The following is a 13,913-nucleotide window of genomic DNA, read 5'->3' on the forward strand; positions in this document are numbered from 1 at the left end:
ATGGACATTCTTAATGACTTTGTGTCTTGCATTCCTCAGCAGATCGTAGCCTCCTCAACTCCATCAAGGATGCTGCGTCAATATGTTCACCAACTTGGTCAGAAGCTGGTCCACAGGTGGCCACTGGAGCCCATAGAGGAGTCTGAGAGTCCCGTGGCTCATCTAAACACGCTGGACCTGGTGGGCTCTGGTGTGGCCAGCACCTTGGGAGCAAGTGTGTACATCGTGGCTGGTGCAGTGGCCAAATACATAGCTGGACCAGCAACCATCATCTCCCTCTTGGTGGCCGCCCTGTCTTGTGTGGTGTGTGGGCTCTGCTATGCTGAGTTATGGGCCCAGGTACCATGCTCTGGTTCTGTGTATCTCTACAGCTATGTCACAATGGGACAACTGTGTGCCTTCATCATTGCTGGAACCTCATCCTGTATTTAGTCATTGGTGAGATGATGGAGTGGGGGAAAGTGTGGGCCTTAAGATCAGGAAGCAAGGTGGAAGGAGGGTTGGGGTCTTCTCTCATTCACAAACACTTTGTTATCTACCTTGTTGAGGAGGAGGATACCATTGGCAGGAAAACCCCACAACTTCATTGTACTCAGCTCTATTCTGTTTCCTTAAATGATGATCCAGGAAACCGGAAGGAAAGGGGACTGTAGGGAGTGGGTGAGAGGGAGGCATGGCCCACAGGCTCATCCATTCACCATATTGAAGTTTTTGGTCAGCTATTGTCTTCGTGGGATTTTCCTTTACCACGTGATTTAAAATTTTCAGCTCTCATCTCCCAGCCTCCCTAGTCCCACTTCTCTGTGTTCTTCTCTTGCATAACATTGATCTCCTCCTAATTATACCAAATAGTGAGACCTGTTTTGTGAGTTATCTGGGTCTGCTCTTCCCACCCCAGGAGGAGAAACTCTTTGAGATTAGGTACTTTGTCTTTCTTTCATAATATATCCCATGGCACATAGTCAAGAATAAATTTGTGCTTGTTAATGAATATTCTTCTGCCTCTGCAGCCACTGCCAGTTTGTCCAAAGTGTGGAGCATCACCTTTGACAGCCTGATCGGAAACCACATCTCTCAGGCATTAGAGGGGACTTTCTCTCCATATATGCCCTCTTTCCTAGCCACATTCCCAGACTTTGTCGCTCTGGCCCTGTTGCTTGTGATGATTGGTGAGAAGGGGACAGAGACAGGATGAGAAGAGTGGGGTGTGGAGCAGGAGCTGGGGAGGGAAAGACTTGGGTGCAGAATGAGGGGGGTTAAGACTGGAAGGAAAGGTGACAGGAGGGGAGGACACACACTGCTGTTTTTTATCCTTGGCACCACTGACAAATTGGGCTGGATCATTCTTAGTATGGGGGGCTGTCCTATGCATTGTAATGTTTTTAAAACATCAGTGTTGGGTGTGGAGTAGCAAACATTCCCAGCCTTTACTCACTAGACACCACTGATGCCTTTCCTGCCCCCAAACTGTGACACCCAGAAAGTCTCCAGACAGTGCCAGCTGGTTGGGAAACAAAATTACCCCCGCTGAGAATCATTGACTTAGACCAACAAGCTTCTTCCTCCGTACTGAGATCAAAGATTGCTTTGTTTTTCAACTGAAAGGAAGTCCTCATAGCATAAAATTAATACTTTTATTATTATCTCCCAGCTTCATTTAGATATATATCACATACAGCACTGTATAAGTGTAAGTTATACAACCTGATTATTTCATAGACATGTATTGTGAGATAAGAAATCAACCATCTGAAAGTGTACAATTCAGTGGCACTTAGAACATTCACCATGTTGTGCAACCATCGCCTCCATCTACTTCCAAACATGTTCATCTCCCCAAAAGAAAGACTGCTGAGCAGTCAGTGTCCTCGCCGCAGTCTGCAACTTCCCACCTCTGGGAACCATTAGTCTCCTTTCTCTTTCTATGGATTTATTTATTTTGAGTGTTTCATATTCCATCTATCCCATAGGAGTAATGCTTCTGGGCTCTTATGCATCACCCCTGGTCATCAAAGTGTTCACAGGCATCAACATTTTTGTTCCAATCTTCACAATCATCTCTGGCTTCATTAAGGGAGATCTGCACAACTGGGAACTCACAGAACAGGACTATAGACTGAACACATCTGGATCCAGTGATATCTATAGGTTAGGAGGCTATGACCCTTGACCAGAGAAATTCTTTTGAAGGGGAGGAGGGGGCAGTGCAGAGCTGGGAATATGATAGGGACTAGAGAGATCTGGGCTGGTGAATCCACATGATCAGATGTTGGGGGTGCTGGAGCCCAGGACTTGTGGTATGAAGGGAGGAATCCAGTAGAGATGGCTGAGCACACCCCACCCATGTTCTTCCTCATTCCTTCTCTCACCATAGCTTGGGCCCTCTGGGTTCTGGAGGGTTTGTGCCCTTTGGCTTTGATGGGATTCTCCGAGGAGCAGCCCTATGCTTCTACTCATTTGTTGGTTTTGATGGCATTGTCATGAAAGGTAACATGGTTATTGTGGATCCCATCAGGGGCTTGGGCACAGTTTCAGCTGCCTTGGGAACAGGGGTTGGCAGATGGTTAACCTGCTTTGGAAGATGCAAGAGGAAAGGGGATCTTTTCTTCTTTTTGCCTTCACACCAGTGTGTTTTCCTGACCCAGTACTTCCACATGCCTGCAGGGAGAGAAGCCCGAAATCCTCAGCGTTCCATCGCTTTGAGCATGGTGATCTCCATCTTCATCAGCTTTTTGGCATACTCTGGTGTCTCGGCGTCAATCACCCTCATGGTGCCCTACTACCAGATTCATCCTTACAGCCCCTTACAGCAGGCTTTTCTCCACGTTGAGTGGGACCCTGCCAGATATGTCATGGCTGTTGTCTTCTTGTGTGCTCTTTTATACAGGTCAGTGCCATGGTTTTCTCCCTGACTACTGTCAGATTCTCAGGCATCTGTCCATTGGTATGAGGGACAAGAGAGCAAGACACCCTACTCCATGTAGACAAGGGAGGAGATGCACTAGTCTATCCCTCTTCTCTATGTCCCCACACTTGTTTCTATTTTCTCTTCCAGCCTTCTGGGCACCATGTTTTACATGTCGCAGTTGATCTGTGCAATGGCCAAGGATGGGCTCCTTTTCCGGGGCCTTGCCCAGATCCATCCCCGCACAGGCACCCCTGTTATGGCTGTAATGTCTTCTGGAATCCTCGCAGGTGAATAAATGAAACGCACCCCTTCTCCAATCAATTTCCTAACTTGGATATTTCTAGTGATTTCTCACCTACTTCTCCACCTTGTTTGTGCCTTCATTCTAGCCATGATGGCGTTACTCTTGGACCTCCAACATATTGTGGAACATATGTCAACTGGGATGATGTTTGGTAACATCCTTGGTACTTTTTCTGTGCTTGTCCTCAGGTGAGGCTCCACTATACCTAAGCTGGGGGCCTTGGACCCATGGCGGTTGATGGGGAGGTGATTGTCTTCTGGTTTAACATTGCTTTCTATATATCCTGGTCTGCTTAAGGGAGGAAAGAGATGAATAGATTGTCTGATGTTGAGTTAGTAGTTCAGTTCAGTTCAGTCACTCAGTCGTGTCCGACTCTTTTCGACCCCATCGACTGCAGCATGCTATGCCTCTCTGTCCATCACTAACTCCCAGAGTTTACTCAAACATGTCCATTGAGTCAGTGATGCCATCCAACCATCTCATCTTCTGTCATCCCCTTTTCCTGCCTTCAGTCTTTCGCAGCATCAGGGTCTTTTCAAATGAGTCAGTCCTTCGCATCAGGTGGCCCAAGTATTGGATTTTCAGCTTCAGCATCAGTCCTTCCAAAGAATATTCAGGACTGATTTCCTTTAGGATGGACCTATTGGATCTCCTTGCTGTCCAAGGGACTCTCAAGAGTCCTCTACAACACCACAATTCAGAAGCATCAATTCTTCAACATTCAGCTTTCTTTATAGTCCAACTCTCACATCCATACATGACTACTGGAAAACCATAACTTTGACTAGACAGACCTTTGTTGGCAAAGTAATGTCTCTGTTTTCTAATATGCTGTCTAATTTGGTCATAACGTTTCTTCCAAGGAGCAAGCATCTTTTAATTTCATGACTGCAGTCACCATCTGCATTGATTTTGGAGCCCAAAAAAATAAGGTCTCTCACTGTTTCCATTGGTTTCCCCATTTATTTGCCACGAAGTGATGGGACCAGATGCCATGATCTTAGTTTTCTGAATGTTGACCTTTAAGCCAACTTTTTCACTTTCCTCTTTCACTTTCATCAAGAGGCTCTTTAGTTCTTCTTCACTTTCTGCCAAAAGAGTGGTGTCATCTGCATATCTGAGGTTATTGATATGTCTTCCAGCAATCTTGATTCCAGCTTGTGCTTCATCCAGTCCAGCATTTCTCATGTTGTACTTTCCAGTAGTCACATATGGATGTGAGAGTTGGACTGTAAAGAAAGCTGAGTGCCGAAGAATTGATGTTTTTGAACTGTGGTGTTGGAGAAGACTCTTGGGAGTCCCTTGGACTGCAAGAAGATCCAACCAGTCCATTCTGAAGGAGATCAGCCCTGGGATTTCTTTGGAAGGAATGATGCTAAAGCTGAAACTCCAGTACTTTGGCCACCTCATGCAAAGAGTTGACTCATTGGAAAAGACTCTGATGCTGGGAGGGATTGGGGGCAGGAGGAGAAGGGGACGACAGAGGATGAGATGGCTGTATGGCATCACTGATTCGATGGACGTGAGTCTGGGTGAACTCCAGGAGTTGGTGATGGACAGGGAGGCCTGGAGTGCTGTAATTCATGCCATCACAAAGAGTTGGACACGACTGAGTGACTGAACTGAACTCTACATACAAGTTAAATAAGCAGGGTGACAATATACAGCCTTGACGTACTCCTTTTCATATTTGGAACCAGTCTGTTGTTCCATGTCCAGTTCTAACTGTTGCTTCTTGACCTGCATACAGATTTCTCAGGAGGCAGGTCAGGAGATCTGGTATTCCCATCTCTAAGAATTTTCCACAATTTGTTGTGATCCACACAGTCAAAGGCTTTGGCATAGTCAATAAAGCAGAAATAGATGTTTTTCTGGAATTCTCTTGCTTTTTTGATGATCCAGCAGATGTTGGCAATTTGGTCTCTGGTTCGTCTGCCTTTTCTAAAACCAGCTTGAATATCTGGAAGTTCATGGTTCACGTCCTATTGAAGCCTGGCTTGGAGAATTTTGAGCATTACTTTAGTAGCGTGCTAGATGAGTGCAAATGTGTGGCAGTTTGAGCATTCTTTGGCATTGCCTTTCTTTGGGATTGGAATGAAAACTGATCTTTTCCAGTCCTGTGGCCACTGCTGAGTTTTACAAATTTACTGGCATATTGAGTGCAGCACTTTCACAGCAACATCTTTTAGGATTTTAAATAGCTCAACTGGAATTCTGTCACCTCCACTAGTTTTGTTCATAGTGATGCTTCCTAAGGCCCATTTGACTTCACATTCCAGGATGTCTGGCTCTAGGTGAGTGATCACACCATCGTGGTTTTCTGGGTCATGAAAATGTTTCTGTATAGTTCTTCTGTGTATTTTGCCACCTATTCTTAATATCTTCTGCTTCTGTTAGGTCCACACCATTTTTGTCTTTATTGTGTCCATCTCTGCATTAAATGTGCCCTTGTTATATCTAATTTACTTGAAGAGATCTCTATATTTCCCATTCTATTGTTTTCCTCTATTTCTTTGCACTGATCATTGAAGAAATCTTTCTTATCTCTCCTTGCTATTCTTTGGAACTCTGTATTCAAATGGGTATATCTTTCCTTTTCTCCTTTGCCTTTCACTTCTCTTCTTTTCACAGCTATTTGCAAGGCCTCTTCAGACAACCATTTTGCCTTTTGCATTTCTTTTTCTTGGGATGGTCTTGATCCCTGCCTCCTGTACAATGTCATGAACCTCTGTCCATAGTTCTTCATGCACTCTATCAGATCTAATCCCTTGAATCTATTTCTCACTTCCACTGTATACTGGGATACGGTCATAAGGGATTTGATTTACGTCATAACTAAATGGTCTAGTGGTTTTCTCCACTTTCTTCAATTTCAGTCTGAATTTGGCAATAAGGAGTTCATGATCTGAGGCACAGTCAGCTCCTGGTCTTGTTTTTGCTGACTGTATAGAGCTTCTCCATCTTTGGCTGCAAAGAATATAATCAATCTGATTTCAGTGTTGATCATCTGGTGATGTTCATGTTTAGAGTCTTCTCTTGTGTTGTTGGAAAAGGGTGTTTGCTATGGCCAGTGTGTTCTCTTTGAAAAAACTCTATTAGCCTTTGCCCTGCTTCATTCTGTACTCCAAGGCCACATTTGCCTGTACTCCAGGTATTTCTTGAGTTCCTACTTTTGCATTCCAGTCCCCTATAATGAAAGGGACATCTTTTTGGGGGTATTAATTCTAGAAGATCTTGTAGATCTCCATAGAGCCATTCAGTTTCAGCTTCTTCAGCATTACTGGTCGGGCCATAGACTTGGATTACTGTGATATTGAATGGTTTGCCTTGAAACAGAGATCATTCTGTCGTTTTTGAGATACGTCCAAGTACTGCATTTCAGACTCATTGTTCAACTGTGATGGCTACTCCATTTCTCCTAAGGGATTTTTGCCCACAGTAGTAGAGATAATGGTCATCTGAGTTCAATTCACCCATTCCAGTCCATTTTAGTTCACTGATTTCTAAAATGTCAATGTTCACGCTTGTCATCTCCTGTTTGACCACTTGCAATTTGCCTTGATTTATGGACCTAACATTTCAGGTTCCTATGCAATATTGCTCTTTACAGCATTGGACTTCACTTCCAACACCATTCACATCCACAAGTGGATGTTGTTTTTGTTTTGGCTCCGTCCTTTCATTCTTTTTTTTTTTTTTAATAATTAATTTTATTTTATTTTTAAACTTTAAATAATTATATTAGTTTTGCCAAATATCAAAATGAATCCGCCACAGGTATACATGTGTTCCCCATCCTGAACCCTCCTCCCTCCTCCCTCCCCATACCATCCCTCTGGGTCGTCCCAGTGCACCAGCCCCAAGCATCCAGTATCGTGCATCGAACCTGGACTGGCATCTCATTTCATACATGATATTTTACATGTTTCCATGCCATTCTCCCAAATCTTCCCACCCTCTCCCTCTCCTACAGAGTCCATAAGACTGTTCTTTCTGGAGTTATTTCTCCACTGATCTTCGGTAGTGTATTGGGCACCTACCGACCTGGGGAGTTCATCTTTCAGTGTCCTATCTTTTTGCCTTTTTGTACTGTTCATGGGGTTCTCAAGGCCACACTACTGAATTGGTTTGCCATTCCTTTCTCCAGTGGATCACGTTTTGTCAGAAGAGACTGTTATTATTGCCTTAATACCTCTATTCAGGTACCAGCCAGACCTGAATGAGAAAACAGAGGAGGAAGTTGAAATGGAGCCTGAAGTTGAAGAACATCTTTTGGACTCTGTACCTGTAGCCAGCACTTCAAGGATTCTAAAGAGTCTGTGGTTCCCTACCAGCACCATCCCCATCCAGAAATCTGGCCAGATTGTCTATGGATGTGCCTCCCTGCTTGGTGAGCAGTGGAATTTTTCTTTGGTCCCATTCTGAAATTGACAGGATGGGGTGGGATTCTGCCTTTGGCTGTTCAGGAGGAGTCATGGAGATATTATGGCCCTTCCTGATGTTGGTGGTTTCAGGGAGGGGTGTGACCCAAGGTCCTGACATCTTTGTCTTCTGGGTCCAGCCTGTTCTCCTCCACCTTGACCCTTGCAGTTCTCCTGCTGATAATCCTGAGTCTGATCCTGGCCCAGTGGCCCAGTTCTCTGGAGACCCCGTGCTCACAACAGTGGCTGTGCTGCTGCTGCTGCTCATCACTGGGGTCACGGTCATCATCTGGAGGCAGCCCCAGGACCCTTCTCCTCTAATGTTCAGGGTAGGTGACCCTATGTGTCCAAAGTGTCTACCTTGGATAAATGAAGTCTGCATGCTTTGAGGTCTGAACATCCTCTGCTGGCCCGAGAAGAAGACAAGTTGCTAAAACAAACGGACCCTTCCATGATGCACACTCAGTGCTTTACATACACAATCTCAGTAGGCACTGAACATACAGCCTGAATTGCACTGAACTTGTCCTGCCCACATTGGGTAGGGTCTCCCTTTCAGACATCTGGAGTGTGTCCAGGGATAAACTGACTCTGCCCACAGGTCCCTGCTCTGCCTGTCCTCCCACTGGTGAGCATCTTTGTGAATGTTTACTTGATGATGCTGATGACCCCGAGGACTTGGACACAATTTGGCATCTGGAATGCCATTGGTAAGTGGTTTTCTGGGATAAAGAGGCTTATTGAGTGACCGAATCCAACCATCTTCCTACCACCTCCCTTAGACTGTGTCAAACACCATAATAGGAGGTCTATTGGGCATTTGTAAGTGAGGAGAGCACCTACTTTTTCTTCTCATTGTCTCATTTCCCTACTAGGATTTGTCATATACTTTGGATATGGGATCCGACACAGCCTGGACGAGAACAATGATCAACAGCCACCAGCCTCCACTTTCCAGACTCTTGACAAAAACATTCCTGGTGCTGAGTCATCTTAACCACAGGAAGTAGATGCTGTATGGAATCCTTTCAGGCACTGGAGGATCTTCTGGTTCAAAGGACGCTGTGAGCCTCTATGGACTGTGAAGGTGGAGGCACTTAGAGCCTTGTATTTATTGTTCATGGACAAAGTGACTGTAACTTTGTATAACTTTTTTTTTTTTTTATTTTATTTTTAAACTTTACAATATTGCATTAGTTTTGCCAAATATCGAAATGAATCTGCCACAGGTATACTCGTGTTCCCCATCCTGAACCCTCCACCCTTCTCCCTCCCCTCCCCTCCCTCTGGGTCGTCCCAGTGCACCAGCCCCAAGCATCCAGTACCGTGCATCGAACCTGGACTGGCGACTCGTTTCATACATGATATTATACATGTTTCAATGCTATTTTCCCAAATCTCCCCATGCTCTCCCTCTCCCACAGAGTCCATAAGACTGATCTATACATCGGTGTCTCTTTTGCTGTCTCGTACACAGGGTTATTGTTTCCATCTTTCTAAATTCCATATATATGCGTTAGTATACTGTATTGGTGTTTTTCTTTCTGGCTGACTTCACTCTGTATAATAGGCTCCAGTTTCATCCATCTCATTAGAACTGATTCAAGTGTATTCTTTTTAAGGGCTGAGTAATACTCCATTGTGTATATGTACCATGGCTTTCTTATCCATTCATCTGCTGATGGACATCTAGGTTGCTTCCATGTCCTGGCTATTATAAACAGTGCTGCGATGAACATTGGGGTACACGTGTCTCTTTCCCTTCTGGTTTCCTCAGTGTGTATGCCCAGCAGTGGGATTGCTGGATCATAAGGCAGTTCTATTTCCAGTTTTTTAAGGAATCTCCACACTGTTCTCCATAGTGGCTGTACTAGTTTGCATTCCCACCAACAGTGTAAGAGGGTTCCCTTTTCTCCACACCCTCTCCAGCATTTATTGCTTGTAGACTTTTGGATCGCAGCCATTCTGACTGGCGTGAAATGGTACCTCATAGTGGTTTTGATTTGCATTTCTCTGATAATGAGTGATGTTGAGCATCTTTTCATGTGTTTGTTAGCCATCTGTATGTCTTCTTTGGAGAAATGTCTATTTAGTTCTTTGGCCCATTTTTTGATTGGGTCATTTATTTTTCTGGAGTTGAGCTGGAGGAGTTGCTTGTATATTTTTGAGATTAGTTGTTTGTCAGTTGCTTCATTTGCTATTATTTTCTCCCATTCTGAAGGCTGCCTTTTCACCTGGCTAATAGTTTCCTTTGTTGTGCAGAAGCTTTTAAGTTTAATTAGGTCCCATTTGTTTATTTTTGCTTTTATTTCCAATATTCTGGGAGGTGGGTCATAGAGGACACTGCTGTGATGTATGCCGGAGAGTGTTTTGCCTATGTTCTCCTCTAGGAGTTTTATAGTTTCTGGTCTTACGTTGAGATCTTTAATCCATTTTGAGTTTATTTTTGTGTATGGTGTTAGAAAGTGGTCTAGTTTCATTCTTTTACAAGTGGTTGACCAGTTTTCCCAGCACCACTTGTTAAAGAGGTTGTCTTTAATCCATTGTATATTCTTGCCTCCTTTGTCAAAGATAAGGTGTCCATAGGTGCGTGGGTTTATCTCTGGGCTTTCTATTTTGTTCCATTGATCAATATTTCTGCCTTTGTGCCAGTACCATACTGTCTTGATAACTGTGGCTTTGTAATAGAGCCTGAAGTCAGGCAGGTTGATTCCTCCAGTTCCTGTATAACTTTTAAATAAACTTTTTAAAGATTAGAAAAGTGCAGCAAGATGAATTTTCACAAAGAAATTACAAAGTAAGCAGCAACCAGAAGAAGAAATGAAACACTCAGCTGCACATAAGAAGCTCTTCCTCTTGCCTCTTTTCAGTGACTCCCCATGGGAAAGAGACTCAGGTAACAATATATATGTCCACTATTGCACTTGAAATATTAGGACACAAATATATTGTGAGTAAAACGAAAAGAACAAACATATTGTGCAAACAGTAACACGAGAAAGCTAGCACAGCTACATTAATATCAGACAAAGTTGACTATAAGAAGAAGAGAGTAATAACAGATGGCGTGGATCATTTCATAATGATAAAGGTATATGCTCATTTGTACCTTTCCTGTGGCTTTATTGAGATATAGAGTCAATTGTGAAAATAATCATTTTTCTTGACTTTTCTATCTCAGGCTTTTAGAGCTACACAGTAGAGTTGATTAGGAAAAATTCTTTTTTTAATCATTTTATTTATTTATGACTGTGCTAGGTCTTCATTGGTATGGGAGGGCTTTCTCTAGTTGCAGAGAGTGGGGGCTACTGTTTGTTGTGGGCCCTAGAACATGCAGATTTCAGTATTTGTGGCACACAAGATTAGTTGCTCCACAGCACGTGGAATCTTCCTGGACCAGGAGTCAAACCCATGTCCTCTGCATTGGCAGGCAGATTCTTATACACTGAGCCACCTGGGAAGTCCAGGAAAAATTCCTAATTGGAAAAAACATTTGCGTTGCCAGAGAAGGGTAGACAGGGTGGGAAGTAAGGGTTTGTTGATAAATGATTACAGCTGGGTGGAACTGAAAAATAGGAAGTGAAACTGAAAAGACAAGATTAAGTTGTTGCAAGACAGAATGCTTGATATTGAGATTATGAACACTGAAGACATTTGGTAATAATGAAGTAGAGGATTAATTGTGGGATTGAGCAACTGATATAGGGTGAAGGAGGGATGGAGGTCCAGAAACTAGCAGCAGGCTTCTCTTATAGCTCAGAGGTAAAGAATCCACCTGCCAATGCTGGAGACACAAATTCAATCCCTGGTCTGGGAAGATCCCACTTGCCTCAGGGTAACAGAGCGCATGGGCCACAACTACTGAGCCTGTGCTCTAGAACCTGGGAGCCATAACTCCTGAAGCCTGCATGCCCTGGAGTCTGCGCTCTGTAGCAGAAGAAACCATTGCAATGAGGAGTCTGTGCACCACAGCTAGAGAGGAGCCTCTGCTCATCACAACTACAGAAAAGCCCACGCAGCAACACAGACCCAGAACAGCCACTAATAAATAAATAAAATAATAATTTAAAAAAAGAAACTGAGTAGCAAGTTATTAGGTGAATTAAAACTAGATGCAACAGGGGACTTCCCCAGTGGTCCAGTGGTCAAGCCTCCGCCCTCCAATGCAGAAGACGTGAGTTTGATCCCTGGTCAGAGAGCTAAGATCCCATATGCTGGGGGGGTGACTGAGCCTGCCCACCACAGCTAGAGAGAAGCCTGACTGCTGTAGGGAGTCTTCATGCCACAATGAAGGACCCCAGGTGCCACACCTGAGACCCAGTGCAGCCAAATAAGAAAAATAGCAAGTATATTTTTTAAAATAAATGGAGGAGGTTGAACAGAAGTAGGAAAATCACCAAACTGAAAGTCGTGATGAAATTAGAGGTGTAGGATCCAAGTAATGGAGACTGAAACTGTTGGTAAAACTTTGATGGAAGAGGTTGACCTCACCTGATTATCACTCTTCCCTTACTTCTAGGGGACAACTGGATATCCTGTGCTACTCCATGTGCTGTGATAGGCAAGACTCGATGAAAAGTTGAATCACAATGTAGTCAAGCCTCCAGATCAACCACAGCTCGTAGTGGACAGGACGGATAGATTCACATTTCAAGTGAAAGCGCCATTAACTGAAACTGGAATGTGGATAATTCTCCAGGAAAGAAAATGGTGCATTTTCATAACTATTGAATGGCATGGGGAATTCCCTGGCGGCCTGGTCATTAGGGCTCCATGCTTCCACTGCAGGGATTACAGGTTCTGTCCCTTATGGGTGAACTAAGATCCCACAAGCTGCACAGCGCAACCAACAAAATAAAATAAGTTATATGACCCAAACTGGAGGTTCATTCATTAATCAAATACTATCACCTACACAAGCATACTTTGGAAATATCACTGGTTGGGTCCAGACGACCCAATAAAAATAATTGGCAATAAAAGGAGTCATATACAAATTTTTAGTTTCCCTGTGCATGTAAAAGTTATGTCATACTACACGCTACTCAGTGTGAAAGAGCATTCTGTAAAAAAAATAATGTACATACCTTGATTTAAAAATACTTTTCTAAAATGTGGTAAAAATAACTTCAGTGGCCACAAATTTTCAATTTATAAAAAGTACATTATCTTTGAAGTACAAAAAAGTAAGGTACAGGTGTACTTGTGAAAGTATCTGTACCTTATAAGATATGTATATATGTATAATTAACATGCACAAAATATTTATCTAAGATACTTTTGAACTGTGGTGTTGGAGAAGACTCTTGAGAGTCCCTTTAACTGCAAGGAGGTCCAAACAGTCCATCCTAAAGGAGATCAGTCCTGAGTGTTCATTGGAAGGACTGATGTTGAAGCTGAAACTCCAATACTTTGGCCACCTGATGCAAAGATCTAACTCATCTGAAAAGACCGTGATGCTGGGAAAGATTGAAAGCAGGAGGCGAAGGGGACGACAGAGGATGAGATGGTTGGATGGCATCACTGACTCAATGGACATGGGTTTGGGTGGACTCTGGGAGTTGGTGATGGACAGGGAGGCCTGGCGTGCTGTGGTTCATGGGGTCGCAAAGAGTCAGACACAACTGAGTGACTGAACTGAACTGAACTGAAGATATATGTAATAAATATATATTTTTTTTTTAATGTTCACTGTTTCTATGAAATTCGCTACATTTAGGGTGTCTTGTATTTTTATTTCTTAAATCTCTCACCACTTGGTCTCTGTATGTTCTCTGCAATCCAATCACCTTTCTTATCAGGACATTAGTCATATTGAGTTAGGACCCACCCTAGTGGTTTAATTACCTCTTTCAGACTCCCCATCACCAAATACAGTTACATTCTGAGGTTCTGGGGGTAGGACTTCAACATATGACTTTGACATCAGAGAGATACATTCAAATCATAACACTTTGACACCATTTTCTTCCCAGCAACTGAAACAGTGCCTGGAATACAGAGAGTGTTCACTTATATCTGATAAAAGAGATATATAATAAAAGAATCACATGCATATGTAATATTTTGTGTGCCCCAAGATAGAGAAAATTCTATTTAGCAAATGTTATCAAGGGGAATTCATTTGGGGAAAAAACATTTGTGAAACTAATTGAAATGGAAAATGGGACTTTAAAGCCATGTCTTATCTGAGAGTGATGTTGCCCATTGAAATTAGAATGAACAAGCAATAAATGCTGGAGAGGGTGTGGAGAAAAGGGAACCCTCTTACACTGTTGGT

The 13,913-nt window shown here is 43.3% G+C and overlaps 1 protein-coding gene across 1 annotated transcript; it reads left to right on the top strand.

The window, feature by feature from the left end:
- Positions 1 to 9,177, top strand: LOC109571839 (cationic amino acid transporter 3-like). The gene is given in 13 exon segments (XM_019978354.2): positions 1 to 406; positions 409 to 438; positions 1,011 to 1,169; positions 1,971 to 2,148; positions 2,375 to 2,487; positions 2,665 to 2,887; positions 3,056 to 3,195; positions 3,298 to 3,400; positions 7,415 to 7,602; positions 7,803 to 7,844; positions 7,847 to 7,962; positions 8,235 to 8,343; positions 8,509 to 9,177. Coding segments are annotated over 13 exon segments (1,929 nt in total). The 3' UTR covers positions 8,631 to 9,177.
- The last annotated feature ends 4,736 nt before the right edge of the window (positions 9,178 to 13,913 follow it).

Source organism: Bos indicus, chromosome 18, assembly GCF_029378745.1.
Source record: "Bos indicus isolate NIAB-ARS_2022 breed Sahiwal x Tharparkar chromosome 18, NIAB-ARS_B.indTharparkar_mat_pri_1.0, whole genome shotgun sequence".
NCBI lineage: Eukaryota > Metazoa > Chordata > Mammalia > Artiodactyla > Bovidae > Bos > Bos indicus.